This window comes from Daucus carota, chromosome 1, assembly GCF_001625215.2.
Source record: "Daucus carota subsp. sativus chromosome 1, DH1 v3.0, whole genome shotgun sequence".
Taxonomy (NCBI): domain Eukaryota; kingdom Viridiplantae; phylum Streptophyta; class Magnoliopsida; order Apiales; family Apiaceae; genus Daucus; species Daucus carota.
Window position 1 is genome coordinate 39,122,407 of NC_030381.2, and position 20,963 is coordinate 39,143,369.

General features: G+C 34.8%; 5 protein-coding genes across 5 annotated transcripts; 1 reads left to right on the forward strand and 4 right to left on the reverse strand.

The window, feature by feature from the left end:
• Positions 1-606: 606 nt before the first annotated feature.
• LOC108196521 (uncharacterized) lies at positions 607-1,622 on the reverse strand. The gene has a single exon (XM_017363844.2). The coding sequence runs from the start codon at positions 1,548-1,550 to the stop codon at positions 825-827; it is 726 nt and encodes a 241-aa protein (XP_017219333.1). The 5' UTR covers positions 1,551-1,622; the 3' UTR covers positions 607-824.
• A 626-nt stretch (positions 1,623-2,248) lies between these two features.
• On the reverse strand, positions 2,249-7,468 carry LOC108205020 (importin subunit alpha). Its single transcript, XM_017374765.2, has 11 exons — positions 7,091-7,468; positions 6,262-6,358; positions 6,084-6,175; positions 5,844-5,975; positions 5,447-5,632; positions 4,950-5,113; positions 4,773-4,851; positions 4,165-4,293; positions 3,904-4,031; positions 3,429-3,803; positions 2,249-2,486 (listed from the first exon to the last, which is right to left on the reverse strand). Exons 1-10 carry the CDS (start codon positions 7,292-7,294, stop codon positions 3,431-3,433), a joined length of 1,584 nt encoding a protein of 527 aa, XP_017230254.1. The 5' UTR covers positions 7,295-7,468; the 3' UTR covers positions 2,249-2,486; positions 3,429-3,430.
• A 2,714-nt stretch (positions 7,469-10,182) lies between these two features.
• Positions 10,183-15,275, reverse strand: LOC108222422 (uncharacterized). Its single transcript, XM_064083386.1, has 7 exons — positions 15,167-15,275; positions 14,945-15,084; positions 14,785-14,820; positions 13,029-13,093; positions 11,259-11,820; positions 10,945-11,170; positions 10,183-10,846 (listed from the first exon to the last, which is right to left on the reverse strand). Exons 5-7 carry the CDS (start codon positions 11,808-11,810, stop codon positions 10,302-10,304), a joined length of 1,323 nt encoding a protein of 440 aa, XP_063939456.1. The 5' UTR covers positions 11,811-11,820; positions 13,029-13,093; positions 14,785-14,820; positions 14,945-15,084; positions 15,167-15,275; the 3' UTR covers positions 10,183-10,301.
• On the reverse strand, positions 13,511-14,951 carry LOC108222434 (uncharacterized protein At2g29880). The gene is made up of 2 exons (XM_017396357.2): positions 14,304-14,951; positions 13,511-14,222 (listed from the first exon to the last, which is right to left on the reverse strand). Exons 1-2 carry the CDS (start codon positions 14,655-14,657, stop codon positions 13,656-13,658), a joined length of 921 nt encoding a protein of 306 aa, XP_017251846.1. The 5' UTR covers positions 14,658-14,951; the 3' UTR covers positions 13,511-13,655.
• Positions 15,276-19,544: 4,269 nt separating the features above from the next.
• LOC108199290 (zinc finger protein 6) lies at positions 19,545-20,042 on the forward strand. Its single transcript, XM_017367056.2, has one exon. The coding sequence runs from the start codon at positions 19,545-19,547 to the stop codon at positions 20,040-20,042; it is 498 nt and encodes a 165-aa protein (XP_017222545.2).
• Positions 20,043-20,963: the final 921 nt, after the last annotated feature.

Genomic DNA, 20,963 nt, shown 5'->3' on the forward strand with positions numbered 1-20,963 from the left:
CGTTTAATGAGAGAATTTTCCCAGGGGTAAAGTCTATGCAAGTCCTAAACCACAAGCTTTGATATAATTGTGATATTATCCAGGCGAGAAAGCAAGCCATTCCCGGAACCACAAGCTCGGACATTGTTATCCACCGCCGCCAAGACACTAGCTAGTTGAGCCTGCGCTTGTGATGTGTCATTTACAATAACAAAGCATACGCGTTACGTGATTATGTTCAATAAGGTTCTCCGTCTACACCTACGCTCTACAAAGTATCGGGGCTTATATATGTAATTCTCGCTTATTTACAATTCTGCGTATGTGTAATAAATCGTTGTATGCTGCTATTATTATTTCATATATGAATATGTTTCTTGTTTATATGCGTTCATACCGCTCTTTTTATTTAGAATTTTTTAATATAAATTCCTATCGAAGTTGAAATTAAATCAACTACGTTTTCACCAAAACCAACCTCAACTACTAGGTTGATGACTCCTCTAATTTCCTCCAAGTTCCATATTGCGCAATAAGCAACGACCTCTTACAATTGGAGACAAATATGGAAAAGGAGTCGTAAACTACAGTGCTACATTCCTCACTCACGGTCACGGTAAGCACAAATTTGATAAATTTGACTTGCATTCTTTATTAACGATAAAACTGTGCATTTATAATAATAACATCAAGCAAAACATCATATTCATAGATTTTAGTGCTTAACATGTGCGATGCCAGACAAACCCTACTTATAATTAGCACTACCAGCGAGAATGATTCATGTAAACACACAAAGTCTAATATACAAAACAAGTACGAAATCATATAAAAATATGCATGGATCACCAGTCCTCACCACGAAGACTCCTCAGAACCCTCCCATGAGGCGAGTAAGGATCCCCTCTCGCCGCCGTCTGCCGCCACATTTCAGTAGCTCTCCTCATCGTCTCTTCCGCTCCCACGCGCTGCTCCTCTCTGAACATAATCACACCCCCACCCGCACCATCATACCCTATCTCACTCCCGCCGGCAGTCCCGTCGGTGGCTTGCGTCACCGGCTTCCTCGTATCAGCCACCTCTATCTCCGACAGCGGGGACGCCTTGTGGTGACTAAAGTACTCCTTGTCATCCTCCTCTTGCTCTCTCCGCATCTCTCTCCTGTCCCTTTTCTCCTCGCTCTCTCCGGACCACGGATCAAACGCTTCACAGCTAGGTGCTGAGAGTGTTGAGTTGTTTCTCTTTTGCTGGGTGGTGGGTGGTTGCGCGTGTTGATCGGAAACGCTGGTTTTGAGCTGCGGGGATGATGAGATAGGCGCCTTGGAGGTGACAAAGGGGTCTTTATCTTTGACCGGGGTTGGGTCTCTTTGACCTTTGTTTTCCATGTCTTTGTAGGCTTCTTCTGGGGAGTGGATGGCGGAGGTGGGGCCCATGGGATCGTCGGTGGAGTGGACGGCGGGGTCGGCGGTGCGGCCGCCGGATGAGCAAAGCAGCCTGGTGAAGAAATGATTGTATTGAGCTGAAGGCTTGAGTTTCGCGAGGAAAGACGGGGCTATCACTCTTGCTTGCATCTTGCTTTTTATGTTTTAGCTTGACTTGTGTTTTGCTTGTTTCTGTTCGGTAATATCTCTCGAAGTATATAAAATGGATATGTTATGCAAGTGCGAGTAGATACTTGAGGAGATGACACGTTTCAGGTTTCTTTAAACGTGGCAGATGGTTCTAGACTCCTCGTGTTCTTACGTGTCATCTCCAGATGATCCTAGAATTTGTCTTTATAATTTTCCTGTAAGAATACATATCAAAATATTATATTAATTTATCGATTATTCTTCAATTTGACCACAGTTCTTTCATATACCTTAAACATCTGATTCTCGATTTTACAATCATACTCGCGGTCAGGATATAATTCATGTAAAAATATCAAGATTGATAAAAATAAATATATCTTAAGAGCGGTTAAATCTAAAAAGTGGTTAAGTGCATACATATGGTTTGATTGTTTACAGATGTATTGTTTTGATAAATGATTTTTTGACACAGTTTGATGTGCACGAAGTAATCACATTATTTGACGTTTAGATTTTATGTATATCGCTTCAAACAAATCCCACCCTCTGCAGTAACCCGGCAACCACGTAGTGAATTTCACCCATCTGAAAATGGCGTGAAGAGTTTACTAAATTTAAAATTCGACATATTTATTTCTTTCATTTTGAGTAAACCAATCATCATTTCATTAAATAAACGATCGGACCATGCAACATCCGCAAAAATAATTTACCAACATTTAAGATATTGATCACATTCATAGAAATTTGACGGCAAGTTGGCAACCCAGGTCGATAGCCTCACATTACAGGAACTACTATACCTCCTTAATTACATGTAAATTTTTGTAACAAAAAACTGATAGTAATAGGGACTATTCCAGGTCCAGCCAGAGAGGATAATACTTCATCGGACAAAAACTGATATTCACTTCACAAAAACAACACGAATTCCTGCCAACCACAAAAAACACTGGCATCAATAATAATTCAAGAAACCCCTCTCAGCAGAGAAACTAATTCAAAGGCATCGGTTTATTAATTATTGCAAGCATGGTTATCAAAAACAATTACAAATTTACCATACACAAGTTACCGTGAGAAATAAATATAGGTTTACTGATCTGATTCTTTTCAAGGGTAATTCTTACTCACAAGAATAGAGTATTAAAACACCTAATTAAGTGTTAGCAATTTTAAGCACTCCAAAACTTTCCACACACTCTATTCTCTTCTTCAGTATAAATGCCTGCTTACGAAGAGTAAAATGCTTAACTCTGAATGATATACTGAATGAAGAAAAAGCAGCAATATCATATGCACTTTCAAGACTAAAATCCTAAAAACAACACATATTTGGAATCATCCCGTCGGAGATCTGATGGATTACAAATCCATGTGCGAGGCCTTACTAGGGTCAACTCAGTATATCATATATATTGGTTATTCACTGGGCTGATCTAAGAGACCAAATTAAAGTTGTTTTGTTCACTCTGTTGACCCTTTTTCTCATCACAGTAAATCGGAGAGTAATCCTCACTCCAAACATTTCAAAGCTGATGCATCAAAAATCCCAAAACAACATTTTAAGAACCTGGTGAGTAGTTTTTCAGCATTAAGACAATCAGCAATAGATTTTATAAAAAAAAGACTGAATACAAAGTGGAAGTTGTCTTGAATTCAAAACTATACATGTAATCAATCAGTATGAATCTTTACCCAACAAGTCAGTATACTGGCAAATGGTCAAAAGTCTATTAATTTACATTTTTTACATAGTTGCCAACAATAGCCATCGATGAATATATAAGCATCAATTGTAACATTGAGTGAGTAAGTTATGTATATAAGAAGTCTCCACTGCATATCATAAGATAGTAAACTAGAAGTACATACCTTTAGCTGAAACTGAACCCACCAGATGGAACTGCAGGTGCATTTCCTGCAAAATCCAATCCAGATTGCGGAGTATCACCCACTGGTAACTGCTCATCGTCTTCCTCTAACCAATATGTTTCAAGAACCTTCACTGCTTTCTCATATATTTCGGTGTTGTCATGACTCTGAAGATTTTCAATCTTCTCTAGGCCCTCAGCTTCATCAATCAACTGGGCATACAAATTCACATCACCTGTGGTGCCCAAGTTCTTCTCAGCTTCACCAACCTTTAAAATATTTTCAAGGCCTTCCAAGCAGACAGTGATAATTCTTGCATCAGGACAAACTAATAGATCACACAATGGCTTTATACACCCTTGGTTGACCAAGAATCTAAAAAAAAAATTATTGTGTTAGATCATAAATGTCAAGTATACTGACGTAAGAAGACATTATAGAAGAGCAAAGCATAAATTATTTCAAGATGCTTTACTTGATTTGCTCGTTTGTTCCACCAGATGTAGCATTTGACACTGCCCAGGCCGCCTCTTTCTTTATTTCAAACTCAGCATTCTCAAGCAATTGGATGAGAGGAGCAGTTATACCCGACTCGATAACAGCCTGTGTATATCTTGGAAATTTGTGTTAAAAACGAGATAAACATGTACCAACTTAAAATTTAAAAGAAATGTAACCAGGTATATATCAAGCCAACTGCAACTGCATTTGCTTAGTACATGATCACATAACACACCTGTATCTGTTCTTTATTACCAGCTGTGATGTTTGAGATAGTCCAACAAGCTTCCTTCTTGATACTCTTCTTATGATTATTTGTTAACAAATTCAGAAGACATAGAAGAGCTTGGTGCTGTACGATAACCTGAAAGGGAATTGAAACAATAAACTAAAAGTTTATCTAACAAAAAAATGAACGTAGCATGTCTGGGTCAAGTTCCAAACAAACAAAAAAAAACCTACAGGTTAGCTGACTCAGCCCTTCTATAAAATGTTTTTTCCTTTTCTCTATTTACTATATTATGATGCATCCTAGTAAAGGCAATCTTAAATGAATGTTTTTGTGTGTTCAAATTATCCTTATTAGAAGATATGTGATACTAAACAAATCTTTTTCTTCTGCTCATCCAAAAAACACCCTCTTGCTTCTACAAGTATAAAAACGACAATGCCAATTATAAATAAAACTAGTCAAGCCGCATCTTTTCCTATGTATCTAACGTCTTCAACTGTGATGACTATGCATTTATGACTTGGAGTTACATATGGAAAAAGATCATGATATCAAAGGCCAACGCCAATAAAGCTGAATATTTATTAAAAACATGACACGGTGTCAAATACCTGGGTCTGCATATCATCTCCTGTAACAATATTACCCACTGTTCGCAAGGCAGGGATGAGAACAGAAGCTGACGGATGCCTAGTAACATAAATTAAACGTCAGGCTTTCACAACCAATCTGAGAAACAAATAACACCATCACAAAAGTTGATGAAAAAAGTTCAACAAGATACGCACAGTAAAAGCTCAACCAGTCGCGGGCAAACACCAGCATCTATGACAGCTTGGATTTTATCATTGGTACCATCAGAAAGATATGATAGAGCCCAGCAGGCATCAGTAAGGACTTCTTCATCATTTGAATGTATAAGCCGAGCTAGAGCAGGTAGAGCAGGCTTTGTCTGGTCATTAATTTAAAGACAACGAAAATATTAAATGCAGCCAAGGAGCAGACGTAATCAATAATGAAAAAAACCCAAAACTATAACAATGACACACTGATAGCATAAATTATTAACAATAACAGAAAGGTGAGGATCTACAAGAAACTAATTCTTTGATTGCATATAATCTGTAAAAAGTATTAACTATCGGCAGTAGAAATATAAATTTCAACGCTGAGGAAAATTTTCAAACACTTAAGTATACACCAACTCCCCTCTATTTGCCACATTAACTAAATGATTTATCCACATCCTGTGTGTGTGTGCGCGCGCGCGCGTGTGTGTGTTAACCTGTTCAAAATGAGGTTGCGGCTTTCCCCGACAGAAATTTGACAAAGTCCATGTTGCATTCCTTAACATAGAAAGCTTTGCATTTTCATTGAACTGCGCTAGCAATGGTATCAGAGCTCCCTGACTAAGAACAAGATCTCGACATTTGGGTGAGTCACCAGCAACGTTACCAAGCGCCCAGACAGCCTAACCAATTTGAACCATGCAATGAAGCTATAAGTAATAATAACTAAATTTTATTCATAAATAGCAGTAAACCATGCACACACACACACACACAGATATATATATATATATAGACACACACACACACACACACACACACACATATATATATATATATATTCTGATTACAGGTACTGTAAGCCAAAATAGCGACAAGCCTTTCGAACTATACCTGCTCCCGGACGTCATCACTTGGAGAAGCGAGAAGCCGAATAAAAATGGGTATAGCACCATGTTCAATCACAACTTTAGTATGTTCAGATGTTCCGGATGCAATATTTGTGAGAGCCCAGGCGGCCTCAAACTGAAGAAACCCCAACATAAAATAATCCAAAAGGCAAAACAAATAACCACATTAGAAAATGTGGAGGGGAACTCGTAATTGTTTAAAGTTCAAGCTTCAGATTCAAACCTGAAGTTGTGGGAATTCATCTAGGCCGAGAAAGTCAATAAAACGAGGAACAACTCCTGATTGAATAACCTCCTGAATAGGAGGATTGCGCTCTGAAATATGACAATTAGTCAGAACGTAATTTGGACATGTTTAGAAACATAAACCAATTATTGATGGGAAAAAAGGGAAATCAAACCTATTGAAAGTAGTTTCCGGAACTGCGTAGTGGCTTCAAGTCTCAAATTTCCATCATCAGACCAAACACCAGCTACCATTGCGGGAATACTTTCTAGCTGCAAACACATCTATACATCAGACCCTACCATCTCTAGCATAAACATTGCACCCATCCTCCCATCACTGTCAAAACTTCTCCTTCATATAACACAACACGTCAACATATAACATGCACACTTTCCACGCAATTAAAATTACTACCAACACATAGATAGTTTGCAGTATTACAAAACTACAAACTAAGGGAATAGTTTAAATATTCTACACACTCGATTGCTTTGCAACAACTGTTGTTTGGTTTCAACCTACAATCATAATCAACAATTTTTCAAATACGAGTCCGATACATAATAGATACAACCGATAACCAATTGAAACCTACTGTAAAAACCAAAACTAAAATAAAACTCTACCGAGTGCAACATTCTTAAATCAATTTTGACACTAACGAAAACGACAAACAGTTGATCATTACAACAAAACACCATAACAAAAGTATTCCTAAACCTGCAACAAAATCAACATCACTTAAAATGAACACATCCATTCCAGCATGCTTAAATCAGTTTTGAGGCTAACAAACACCTTATTATCCTCAACAAAACAATCAAATACACGAGTTAAGCCGTAATTCATCGCACTTCTTCAGATACAACTCTTACAACTTCGCTCCTGAAATCAACTAATTTCCGCGAAAATCATCAACATCAAACGACACACACACACAGCAGTAACAATAACAATTACAAAAACAGATTACAGAAAGTTAAAATTGACTAGAAATAGACCTTCTGTGCAAGTTGAGCAGCAGTGGCAGTGAATTGCTGAGCTTGAAGGCCTTCACGGCGCTTCTTAAGCAAGTTCTCTTCTCTTTTATTCTTCCTGATCTCCACCATATTATCCTCTCGCCGGCGCCGTCCTTCCTCGGCGTCGACGGCGACCTTGTACCTGCTCCGGCGAACCTCGGTTCTCGCATTAGGTCTCAACGACATGATTGAGACCTAGATCAAGTATAGATACAAGTGTTTGTGTGTATAGGTTTGTGATGAGTATCAGGAGATGCTGACAAGCACCTGATGGAAACCGAGAGGAGAAGAAGAAGAAGTGACCTGGAAAAGAAGTGGGGGGTTTTGAACAAGCAACTTGCCTGGGAATATGGTTGGGCCCGACCCAGATGAGTTGTTGGGCCAGCTTTAGTGTTGGGTATTGGTTGTGGGGTTTAGTGGTGACGGTGAGCCCGTTGGATCGTCTGTTTGTCGGTGTAGGTGTTTTTACTTGAGCATTCTATTATGCTGGGACTGATTTTAGTAGATTCTTTTTTGAAAAGCATTTTTTTTTTTGAAAAGCAGTAGATTTTATATATAATCAATATTAATCAATGAATTAGTAGACTACTGTTATATACTTATATACATGAAATTATATGATAATTAAGATGAGGAGTTTAAATTATTTCTATTTATGTGTATATAAGAGATATAATCAAAACTTAACGCATGTTATATATATATGGTGAAAGATTTTATAAATGATTTTAAGCATAGAAATTTTTTGAGAAAATGACTATCATATTATTTTTTTAGAATGTAGATGTCCAAAATACCAATCCTCGCTAACTGTGTCCAAAATAACCAGTAATATACGCATATAGATATATTCTATATACGTGTATGGTATACCTTCTTTGCTTTATTAATTGCCTTATCTTTACTGTCTTTTTAAGATATACAATTCACTCACTTCATCTTTGTATATTTACACGAGTAGGAGTTGAATAGCATCCAAAAGGTTTGGATCAAGTTTTGGGCTCAAAGTGATATGGGGTTAATGAAGAATGGGTGTGTGAGTTGGAAGTGATGTAGAATTAAAGGGCATACGCATTCTTAAGTTGCGTATACAGGGTTACGCAGTAAATCAATGCGTATTCTGACTCTAGTTTGGTTACATACGTATAATTATTATACGTGTAGTTGAGGAAGAATAGTCCACATGATTAGTTCTCGCAACTCCGGATGCGCATGCAGATTTGAAAGCAGAACCCTCACATTTATTGTATGCGGATGTGATACACGCAATTGACAATTTTTCCACAAACAGTTATTTTGGGCAAAGTTTAGAGGAAAAAAATCATATCGGGCTTTCACCCAAATTTTTCCTTATCCCATAATCAGTGTTTTAAAAATTTCTGATTTATTAAAATTTATCCAATTAATTCTTATAAAATATTTAACGATTTTTTGATTGTACTTTGTTTGATCGAAATTATTGATTTAACGAAATCTCCGAAAAACTTAATTACTTCCAATTTATGATTTTCAAAATAATAATAATTTATATGCGTTATTTATGATTTCTTAAGAAATTAATTGAAAGACAAGTCTTTAGATATGATTGTGATTCATTTCTCAAATTTAAATTTAAGAAAAAATAAATTAATTATTTAATTTAGAATTATATATATATATATAATATTGATCAATTTATTTTTACAACAAATCAAAGGATACAAAAATTATTCAAAAATTATTAATAATAAATTTATAATTTAGTTAAACAAAATAATGAACATAATTAGTACAAAATTCACTTTTGTCAATAAACATTTTTATTAAACTGCCAAGATAGTTTTGTCAACCATGTTTATTGAATTCCCACATAATTTTTATGGAAGGGAAGTATAAGTCTCCGCGGAAAGTTACTTAGTGTTTTTAAGAGTCTGTAAGAGTTTCTTGGAGTTTTATTTCTTTTCATGTTCTTTATTTTTGGAATAATGAACATAAATCATTGGAGATTTAATTGTCTTTCTTCTTTGTTTCAAGGAGGTGGTTTTCAGTCCATTTCTCTTGTTTTCGTAGTTGCGTGATTCAAGATTTATTTATTGTTTCTGTTTGGTGTAGTCTCCTTGGTGAGAGTTAGGTTGTTTCTCTCTTTGGTGAGTGTTATGGTTATTTCTTTCATTTGTTTGTGAAATCACTATGACTTTTGATTCAGTGATAAAAGTTGTTACGGGTTTGCAAATATGGTCGATAGCTCAAACAGAATTAACTTCAACTGCATGTGGAGAAGAGGGTACTGGTAAATATCTCATCATCAACAAAACGTGTGATTCCAGGAATAATGGATTAATCAGCGATTATTTCTGTTTTATGTTTATTCGATGCGATTGTTTTTTAGATGTTGTATGATTTTTATCATTGAATTACTCCCTCCGTCCCATTTTAATTTTTAACTGCTTTTGACTTTTTTACACGTATTTTAAGATGTTAAAAAAATTACATCTAAACATGATTATTTTTTATAAAATTTATATCAAATAAAAGTTTAGAGTCTAAACTTTTATTGGATATAAGAATTGAAATTTTTTATTGAGTGTAGATATTGTTTTTTTACACCTCAATATACGTGTTAAAAAGTCAAACATCAGTTAAAATGGGACAGAGGGAGTAATTTTTTATCAAAAAAAAAAAAAATGGAACGTTCAGGTACAAAATAGAAAGCTTGAACTCTAGTTAAAAATAACAGAAATGAATTTGATAAGAAAAATGAAGCTACTAAACAATTCAACTAAACTTTTATTTAAGGGGGGTGTATTGGATTAGGATTTTAATGGATTTTTTTGGATTCTTGATAGCACATGGATTCTATGGGATTTTTAAAATCCATGGATTCTTTTTCATTTTATATGGATTTCATGTGGATTCTTTTTCATTCTACGTGGATTCTGTTGGATTTTAATATGTGGATTCTATGAGATTCTATGAGATTTTCCTCCTTTTATTGAATTCTTTTTTTTAAATCTCAATTGAATACTTATTTATTTCAAAAATTCAAAATAATCTAATTGAATACACATGACATTCATATATGTACAGAATAATAATAATATAAAATATAATATTTTATTATAAAAAAGACATACTTGTCTTTTTAAAAAAACCATTTATATTAGAAAATGCTATTAAAAATAATATTTAATAAGAGAATAAATATCTAAGTTACTCATAAGTCCATGTGTTCTTCATCATTCTCTTCCTCATTATCCCCTTCCTCCTCATTATTCCCTTCCTCCTCCTCCTCGTTTGTAGTGGTGTTTCTTGGTCTATTATTCCACATCGCATTTGCAATGGTAGCTCTCCAGTTATTAGCTTCTTCCCGTTGTTGTTGTTGACTTAAAAGATTTGGTTCATAAACATGATCATCCATGTCTGAAAATTGGTCATCTGTACTTTCAACCGGAAATTCATCAGAGCGGCATTCTTTTCGAAGAAAGTTATGTAATCCGGCACAAGCTAATACCAACTCTGCTTGTGTTTGAAATGAAAATGGAGCTGCAACTTTAAATATCGTGAATCTTGACTTGAATACACCAAAAATTCTCTCAACCACATTTCTCAGAGATGAATGACGAAGATTAAAGAGCTCATTTGCATTTCTTGGATGACGGCCTTCGCCATCAAAATCTTTTAGATGATATCGGACACCACGCAGAGGAGCTAAAAACTGACGACGATTAGCAAATCCACAATCTACAAGAAAATATTTTCCTGAAAATAAAGTTTATAATAAATAAGCGTGAGATATATAATAATAAATTAAACATTATCTATATTAGACCAACGAATAATGATGTATATATATATACCTTGGGGAACTTCAAGCCCATTTCTTCTTGATAATGCATCATTTAACAATTTTGAATCGTGTGCGGAACCTTCCCACCCACTAAGCACGTATATGAATTCCAAATCAAAGTTGCAAGCAGCTAAAACATTTTGAGAATTAAAACCATGCCGATTACGGTAGCTACTTACTTCCCGACCTCGTACCATAGCTGGGATATGAGTTCCATCAACAGCACCAACACAGTCCTAAAAAAATATTTTTCAAAGAAAAAATTAGAGTTTCGAAATCAAATCAAATCATGGTTAGACTAATAGATGACAATTAAAATAATACCTTAAAATAAGGATAAAATCTTGTACTCTCTGAAATTTTAGGAGAAACACCTCCAGGCTTTACCATCAATTGTGGTGCTATAGTGTTCAAAGCCTTCAGAACTTTATTAAAATTTGTACTGGTTGCAAAGTGTGAGCGATTAAATCTTTGCCTAACATTACAATAGCGATCATTGTGTCCCACAATTAGTAGAAAGGTAGCTACCATTTCTTCAACAGATACAAATCTTGTATCTTCCAAAGAAGCTCCTTCTCTTATGATATTACACAGCTTGAGAAAGATATTAGGATACATTCTGTGTAATTCACGAAAATTATGTGGATCTTCCTTCATCAAATTATTAACAAAATGATACCCGAGTCTCGTTACTGGCCGTCTTGTAAGAGAACGGTGGATAGGTTCATGTATCATGCTTAAATAATCTCTCAAGACATTCAAAATTGCATCAATAATCATCAGTAAATACTTAACCGTCTCATAAAATTCATCGTCCATCTCTTCTTCCATCTCTTCTTCGTCAATTTTATTCTCCAGAATTTTCTCATTTTCCATTATCAAGAGCCTGCACCAAAAACAGACCAGATGTGAACTGTAGTTGCATTACCAGGTCAACAAAATGCAGACTCTAAAAGAAAACTGCAGATGCAGCACTTGGTCATCTCAGACAGTCTGCTCAGGCTGTATTTGAACAATCAGGAATGATATTATTCTGAATCCTTATTTTGCAGATGGATTAGATGTTAAAATATACAAAAACTAGAAGCACAATTGTATGGAATCTCATAATCTTGAACTAAAGGACGGTGGTTGAAGGCCTGCAGAATAATTAGCATAGGCTAACAGGTTGTACATGTTCATTATAATACAAGTTTAATACCAAAGACCTTTACATATACTTATTGAATTCATCCAAGAAGTGGATTAGGGGAACACCTCTAAGGCATCCAGATATTAGTCTAAGGCATCCTGTCTTGATTTAATTATTAATTAATGAATACAAGTTGACATACATAGTCTTTCTTTGCAAGCATTACCAGGTCTTAAACTCTACACTGCAAGCCTTGACAGCAAACAAGAATTTATTCATTTTTCATATTATCTACGCATAAATACAGGAAGTAATTTCTTTTACAATGGCTCTAGAACAACCACATTACGCCAAATAAAAGTTTCATCTGTATAACCTGATAGTATGACATGCTAATTGTTTCTTAAGGTCTAAACTAATAAAAGAACACATGGATTTGTGTTAACAGAACACATGGATACTTTTCATGTTCTCCCTCTATCTGCAAATCAATGACTCAGAGTCAAGAATTTCTGCATTATGCGAACATAAACTCTGACAATCATGTTCTGGCAAGTACATGCAAAAGGGTAAATTTTAACCAAACTTTAATAGGGGAGCCAGTGATATGAACCAGAAATAACAAAGTTCTGAAGTTTAAACTAGACTCCATTCGAATAATCTCTTTTACGTAGAAACTAGCCTAATACTATTGCAGGTACTGAACTGAAGATATATTTGGACTTAAGACATTGAACCCACATATATTTGCTGATCAACAGAAACAGCTTAGTTATATTAGTGCCAATATTAATTAAATTTATATTAGTGCACACAAGTGTTTGTCCAAATTATATGAGGAACTGCAGATTTTGAGTTGGAGATGAACTGCTGATTTTGAGTGTCTTAGACATTACTACATGAGGATACATTTTAGTACAGAATAAAGGATGGTAAAATGAGATTTTTAAGCTGATACTCACCTCGATTTTTAAGAGCAGAGAGCCTATTTGGTGAAAATCGAATTCTTTTCAAGTTCTCCCTCTATCTGCAAATCAATGACTCAGAGTCAAGAATTTCTGTATTATGGGAATCAAAACACTCAGAAATCATAGAACAAATCAAAGTTTCAGGTATTCTGCACATTAGAAAAGCAAATTATATACAGAGCAGAGACATAATAGGCAATTTTCACAATCATATTAATATAATTTTACTGATATATTAATATACAGAGCGAAGAACTGAACAGCAGTCGGTTCAGAGCTCAGACTTGGCACCTTAATCTAAACAGCCACACTCAGCCTATAAGACATATATCTATACACATCACTTTGTTTTTTCCAGTACAATCAGTACGATCAAAATGACACAGGACTCAGTTAACACAAACATAACTCAATCAGCACAACCAAAGCATCTAAAAATGATCAAAAATATTCCAGAATTATCAATAAAAAATGAATGAAAATAAACAAGACAGCCATCATAATTTTATTCAAACCAAACTCATATAATCATACACCCAAGCAAAGGGAACTTCCTCTAACTCAAATATCGCTGATTATTTAAAAGTATTCAATGATTGTAAAGTAAAATTCTAAAAATTATTATTTGCCCATCATGCGAAGTATCCAATTTGCTCTTTCTTCGGGAGTCATTCTCAAGAAACCATCCTTTTTCGTTTTGGTGTCAAGCAAGTTAAATGCCTCTAAACGAACATCTTCACTTAAATTTGGCACCTCCTTAATAGCATCCCAAGCTGTATACATCCTTTCATTTTCCCTTTTTTGCAATAAGCCATAAACCCCTTCAAAAGTTGTGGTGAGTTTAGCAAGATTTTCTAAAATATCGCTTTTAGGATTGTTGCTACTTGAGTTAGAACTTCCTTCGTTATCGCTTCTGGCTCTTTTAGTTGGAAGTTTTTTCTTGGGCAACTCAAAAACTTCAGGAGAACCCGTCAGTGGCGAATTGTTTTGTTCAAACTCCTCAAGATCATAAGTCAAGTCATCAATGCACGTGTCTTGCACTTCACTAGCTTGTAATGTCCTTGCATCCGTAGCATTACCCAATCCGATCGAATTTTTACCAATTGCGACACCGCCTCCAACAGCAATTTGTAAGTCCTCGTAATCATCAGATACCCCATCGCGCAAGCTTTTATCTTTTGGATGAGCCTGTCCAAAATAACAATGTTACTCAAAATTGTTGGCCTACTATCATGCTTATATAAATATAGATATGAGATGTGGATTCACCTTTAGGTAGTCATCCCATACTTCATTGGGAGCGGTAAACTTCTTTGAAATTGAGTCATAACCAAAACCAGAATTAAACTTCAAAAGAGTTGAATAAGCGATCCATCGGCCTTTAAACCATTTTAGTCGACTATAATAATGGTTATAAGTTTTATTACAGCCAAGTTTTGCGTTAAGCGCAGGAAGAATTCTATCTTCCACAATTTGTTTAGTAAAGACACCGCTATTGTCACGCCATCCTCGATTGGCGGCATCAACCATAATTTCTAGTAGCGCTTTGCTCTCTTCCTGAGTCCATTGACCATAACCTTTTCGTTTTTTAACAATTTGTACATCATCTTGTACATCATCCATAACACTAGTGCATTATCAACAATACCAAACAAATAGACAAACATGTATATGAGGGTTATTTATAACAAATATATACGAAAAGCATACAAAAATACACAATCATATGATATGATAGTAGGGTATGTACCTGTAGAGAAGAAAGCCAGTGAAGAGATAGTGAAAGCTGTTGAAAAGCCCGTAGTGAAAGTGATGAGAAGCTTACGATATATATAGTGATTCTTTACTTTGATTTTATTTTTTCTTTTGATTAGAAATCCCTCTAATTTGTCAATGCAACGAAATCTCACCTCCTGATGCCTGATTTGATGATGCAAATTATACATATAAAATCTTCTCCAAATGCTTCAAAATCAGCGATGCAATAAAATCCATGAATATTTGGATACCTCGAGATTTTGATTGATTTTTAAGAATCCCAATCGAATACCTGCAGATTTTAAAGCATTTTTTCAAATCCCAATCGAATACCTGTGGATTTTAAAGCATTTTTTCAAATCCCAATCGAATACCTGTAGATTTTAAAGCATTTTTTCAAATCCCAATCGAATACCCTCGGATTTCAGAAATCCAAAAAAATGTCATGAAATCCTAATCCAATACACCCCCCTAAGTTTCATTCCATACAGCAGTTCTTGAGTATCAATGCGTCCATATTCAGTATTCCATTGCATTCGGACTGTTCAAAACATCTTCTCTCGTCGCCTTTCGTCCAGTTAAAACAAAATTAACTGAAAATGAGAAACTAATACTCGATTTGAAATCGAATGAAGGGCTGATAAGTCATATAATAATTTTTATCATGTTCACGTGAAGTAAAGTTTGGATTTGATTATGGGCCAGCAGGCAGCAGCCAGCTCCAAGTTTTAAGATCTGAGTCGAGTCCGATCGATTTATAATGTCTAATCTTTCGTGTACACCTAACTAATTCTAAAATGTTGGATACAGTATTAAAATTTTATGAGACCCCAGTCGCATATCTTATCAATCTCATCAATAGGTTGTCAAATAATACTACCTAGCCAGGTTTATAAATAATCCAACTAAAACCTAACTGCAGAACCCATAAAACAACTCTGCACGCATGTATTTATAATGAGAGCCGTAAAAACAAGTGTTTGAAAACTAATACTCAAAACATCTTCTCTCGTCGCCCTTCAAATGAGAACGGTTTTTCTATGGTTGTTTTCATGTTCACATATTAAGCACTCAAATCTATGATTTGGATGATTGTGATTGGTTTACGCAAAATGACGGATTGTTATATTTAAATCATAACGCCCATTAAAATCATACAAATTAATAAATTTTGGTGTTTAGTACTCCCTCTGTTTTTTTTTATATGACACTTTTGACTTGGGCACGTAACTTTAGGTGAGTTGACCGGGTAGTAAAAATTATTATTTTTAATTGATTTTTTATGTGAATTAAAATTTTGATTTCATATTTTTATTCAGAAAAAGAAAATTTGGAAAAAAATGTTTTTAACTACCCGGTCAAAGCACTTAAAAATGTGTGCCAAAAAGTCAAACGTCATATATTAAAAAACAGAGGGAGTATGAATTTATGAGTACACAGACAAACTCAAATGAGAAATTAACTCGTAAGATCTTTTTCACCTTAAACTCAAAGAACATATACAGAAAGCGTCTCCTGTAAAGCTCTTTAATCGCCGTTTTAGACTAATTGCAGGAAGAGGAGTTAATGAAGAAAAAGAATCTACAGAGACAGGGAGATCTTTGGGGATGTGAATAAAGTTCGGGGATGTACAACTAAACGGGACCATGAAATAAAGGCAAAAAAACATGACAAGATAAGAATTTAAGTGCTGGCGCTTCAGCAGACAGATGTGACACTCACTGTCGCAGGCCTGATCCTAAGTCCACTTTTTCGAATCCTCAAGTTTTTATGTTTCTTTTAACCCTGCTGTGCCGTTGGCGTGTCGCTGACCTTACGTATGTTATCATCTTCGTTTTCACGTTCAGATATTTAACGCTACAACTACAGTAATATACTCCTTCCGTCCATTCAAGAAGGCAGGAAGTACTAGGTAGCATAGTTCTAAAACGTATTTTTAATTTTCTTTTATAAATTAAATTTATAAAATTTTTAAAATGCGTGTCAAAAAATAATATAAAGAATCTTGTGAGACGGACCGAGTAGTCATCTTTAGCTAAGCGGGTTGACAAACTGAGGTCGGGATAAATCTCCAACCGACTCTCTGATCAAATTAAAAATAAATAAATTTTTGAATCGCTTAATGTACAAGATACAAATATTTTTGTTCAAAATTGAAAATAAATTTTATAATTTCTAGCAATCCCAACTGCATCAACTTTCAATCTCTTCTTAAAATAACATCATGATTGACAATTGACTTTCATATTAAAAGACATGCACATATATTACGGAATTCAGTATAAATCCTAGTTTAATTACCTCCATGCATATAGAAACATATCCTGCACGTAACACGTACTATGTATAAGATAATTGTATTTATCTTTTTTCCAAAATTGCGATTACTGTCATTCTGATGCGAAGAGCATCTCCCATATGCGGTTTCTTAGTTTGGCTATATTTATTGATAAGGAGAATGTATAATTAAAGTTGGGGCTTTTCTTTATATAACTTATATTTTTATTTATAATATGTATTAATATGTATTAATGAGTTTTAGATAAGGTTTTTACATGAATGAAATTTCTTTGAGATTAATTGAGTCACTACAGGCTTATTTGGGTAAATAATTTAAGAGCTTATTAAAGACTTATTTTTTTTCTTAAAAAAATGTATATTTTTATTATTTTTTAGATATAAAGGTTAAGAAGATGTTTTATATTTATTATATAGAGAGAAAACAGAATTTCATGTAATTTTCTTCGAAAGAAAAATAAGTTCAGCCAAAACATGCAAGACCCTATTTCTTGTCATCTGTTAAAGCTCTTGTATATATATTAAACCAAAAATTTTCACATCCGCACACCCAAGTGGTAACAATCAAACAGATGTATAATGCTACAATTATTAGGACCATGCACACAACCTCATAATAACGTGTGATGTCGATCGTGTTTATAGCTTTGTATGTGTTTTCACACAACACCGAGACGAAGGGGGTCACTTGCCGGAATATTAAAGACAATACTCACTGTCATCATCGGAAGGTCCACGAGCTGGAACCTGTAATCGAGGGGGCCATATGTGCAAATACTCTGAGACCCTTGTAGTGGCAGACAGCCAAACTCATCAGGACTTGTTAACAAGCTTCTCATAGAGTTATAGTACGTAGGGCATCACACGACGACAATGATCTTCCTTTGTAAAAGCAAAGAGGACCATTCATTCTAGCTAGAGAATGGTTTGCATGCGATACTAAGGATGGGAGACTGGTCAATGTCACTTGCATGTTAGTTCCTCCTCTTGCATGTTTTTGCCAAAGTACAAAAGTTATCTTCTCATTCATGACCTGTGCATTATTGTACCTTTAGCTTGAATAGTGCCTTGAATGCTTTATTTCGTTTTCTGCCATATGATTGTACAGTGTTACTGGGGTGCTGGGGGCACAGCAAATGTACTTTTGCAGGTGCAGCCAGGTAAACATTATTCTCTTGTTTTGAGAACATGATGTACTTGCAATTTTTGATTCAGATTATGAAAGATGCAATTATCGCTTCTTTTTTTTTTTTTGAATAAATGCAATTATCGGATCTTAATTCTTAAAGAATAATATGCTGGGTCACCAATTTATTGGAAGTAAATAAACCAAACCATTCCACTTAGAATTGAGTTTTAGGATGATAAAATATACGCAAACCATAACTTAATTTGAAAGAGTAGAGACTGTTTATGTGAACACTCTCGGACTACCGTAAAACAAAGTTAGCTAATTACCCAGTTATATAGATCATACTATGATACTTAACTTACAAATTTCAAAAGTAAACAGACAAAGCACGTACAAAACCAAGATTTGCTATTTATGGTACGAAACACTTTTTGAACATGAAAAACAATGGAAAAGACAGTTCTGCGACAAAAGCGAAAAAGTTAACGAGGATGACTGAAAGAAATTAAAGAAAGACCAGGTACGTGATGATGCTCTTTACTCCCATCTAATTAGATATCTGGCTCCGACTTATCCGTTTTTCTGTCAACAATCATCCTTAGTTATTCTATGAGTCTGTATTGCTGTGAAATTAGGGTAGTTTATTCTGATTATGTACATATTCACTTGAGAAATTAAAGAAGGCATGTAGGTAGGGCGTGACTTTTTCTAAACTTTTCAAGCCTATATTATATTCTCAGTGTTACGGCATGAGTGCACTAAACCTTAGTTTTAATCAAATTGGTCATTTTTTTGACAAATATCAAATATGAATAGCTAGATTTTTGTTTTTGTATTTGTTAAAACAATATTCTAGTTGCTTATTTTTTTTAAAACAATTTTCAGATATCACTGCAAGAAAAGCGGCAAAATTTGATCGTTCTGAATATGACCGACGCTATTTTCTACCGTTTTATAAGACCAAGCGCTAAATCTATTTTTTAATTTATTTCTATAATAATGTTAAAAATTTTAACTAACTTTTTGACTACAAAGCCAACTATCTTTGAGTAACAGACTTTAAATAATGTATATTAGGTGAAAGATATTTATATATTATAATAAGATTTTCTTACAAAAAATGAACATGAAAAACAGATATATATGCTGGTAAAATGGCCTAAAAAGAACTCTTAACACAGAAAGACGCTCTTGATTAGTAGCAATGTAGCATTATGTCAAGTCATTTTGGCAGCCTAGCTAGTACAATTGAGAAGAGAGTGGTTATATATACATGCATGATCCCATGTATACAGTATACTAATATCCTTCTATTATTCCCTATGGCTGGGAACTCCACCACCACAAGTGACCGATCCACTCAGAAGCCTTCAGCTTTCAAGTTATTCGGCTTTCATGTCACAAATGTTCATCAAGAAGCCCTCCCAAGCAAGGAAGATGAGAACCAACAGCTGGAATGCATGAAATTCAGCTGTCAGTACTGTAAAAAACTGTTTGCAAACTCTCAAGCTCTAGGAGGGCATCAAAATGCACATAAGAGAGAGCGCCAAAGCTTGAAGCATCGCCATCAACTGCGCGGTAAGGGTCATCGCTTGATTGCTCCAGCTCCACCACTACCACCGTGCCTCGCGGCTGCACGGTGGCCTCAAAATGGCTACGGAGTGCGATCACCATGGCTGCAATGGTCCCCGGCTTTTCAACAATTTTGTGCTCGTTATGGTAATGACGGCACTAATGCAAATCGGACATTGGCTGTTAAAGGACAAGGGAGTGCAAATGTGGATTTAAATCTTAAACTCCGTCCTTCTAATTATAATTAGCAATAATTAATTAGCCACTATTATAAAGATCTTATTTGCATATGTATGTACTTGTATAGACGCTTAGGTCAGTGTCTACGTGCTGCTTTAATTAGTACCAGAAGCTGTCTGTAGCGTTTCGCATCAACAATTTCTCCTCGTAGGACATATATATCGTAGCTATATGCAGTATTAATGTATTGGTGAAGGCCACACAAAATAAGAAGCATGATCGATTCTACAATAATTTACTCCTAGCTAGATCGATAAACTTCACTAACAAATCCTAATATTCTAATCTGTAGTTTCTGTATAATATTCGAACAAAATCTGCTAACTTGACGTTCACTGATATTGCGCAAAATATATAGTTTATTTCTTTTTAAGTAGCAGAAATGTAATTGAATCTAGTGAGTTTTTCTGTAAGAAATTAAATAAAATAAGTTAAATGTAAAGTTTGTGCTGTAAGTAAAATTGATCTCACATCTGGTTGAAATATAACATAAAATTCATTTGGGGTTTTCTTCGAACACTAACATCTTGAGCTCTTAGATGGACGCGGAGTAATTTGGTGTTTTTTTAAAAGAAGAGTGCTAAATATAATGTGTGAGAATAAACATAAAAAAGATTATACTTCATTGTATGACAAGTTAGTATGTCGTTGGAGATACTCTAACACCTCCTTACTCTTAATCTCTTTCTACTCTTTTCTTAACAGCTTTCCCCCTTTTTTCTCAGCCTTCTATTGGTTTTAATGCCACCTTTGATTCCCCCCTCTCAATCGAAATATTTGATTTTTGTATGGCCCAATTCAATATGTATCCTTATCCCAGGATGTTGGATCTATCAACTTCTTGGTGAAGTCTTAGTTTGATCCGACAATTGTTTGAATCTGGCACACCAGTTAATGTTTAGTTCGTTAACAACAGCTAGCAGTGAGCA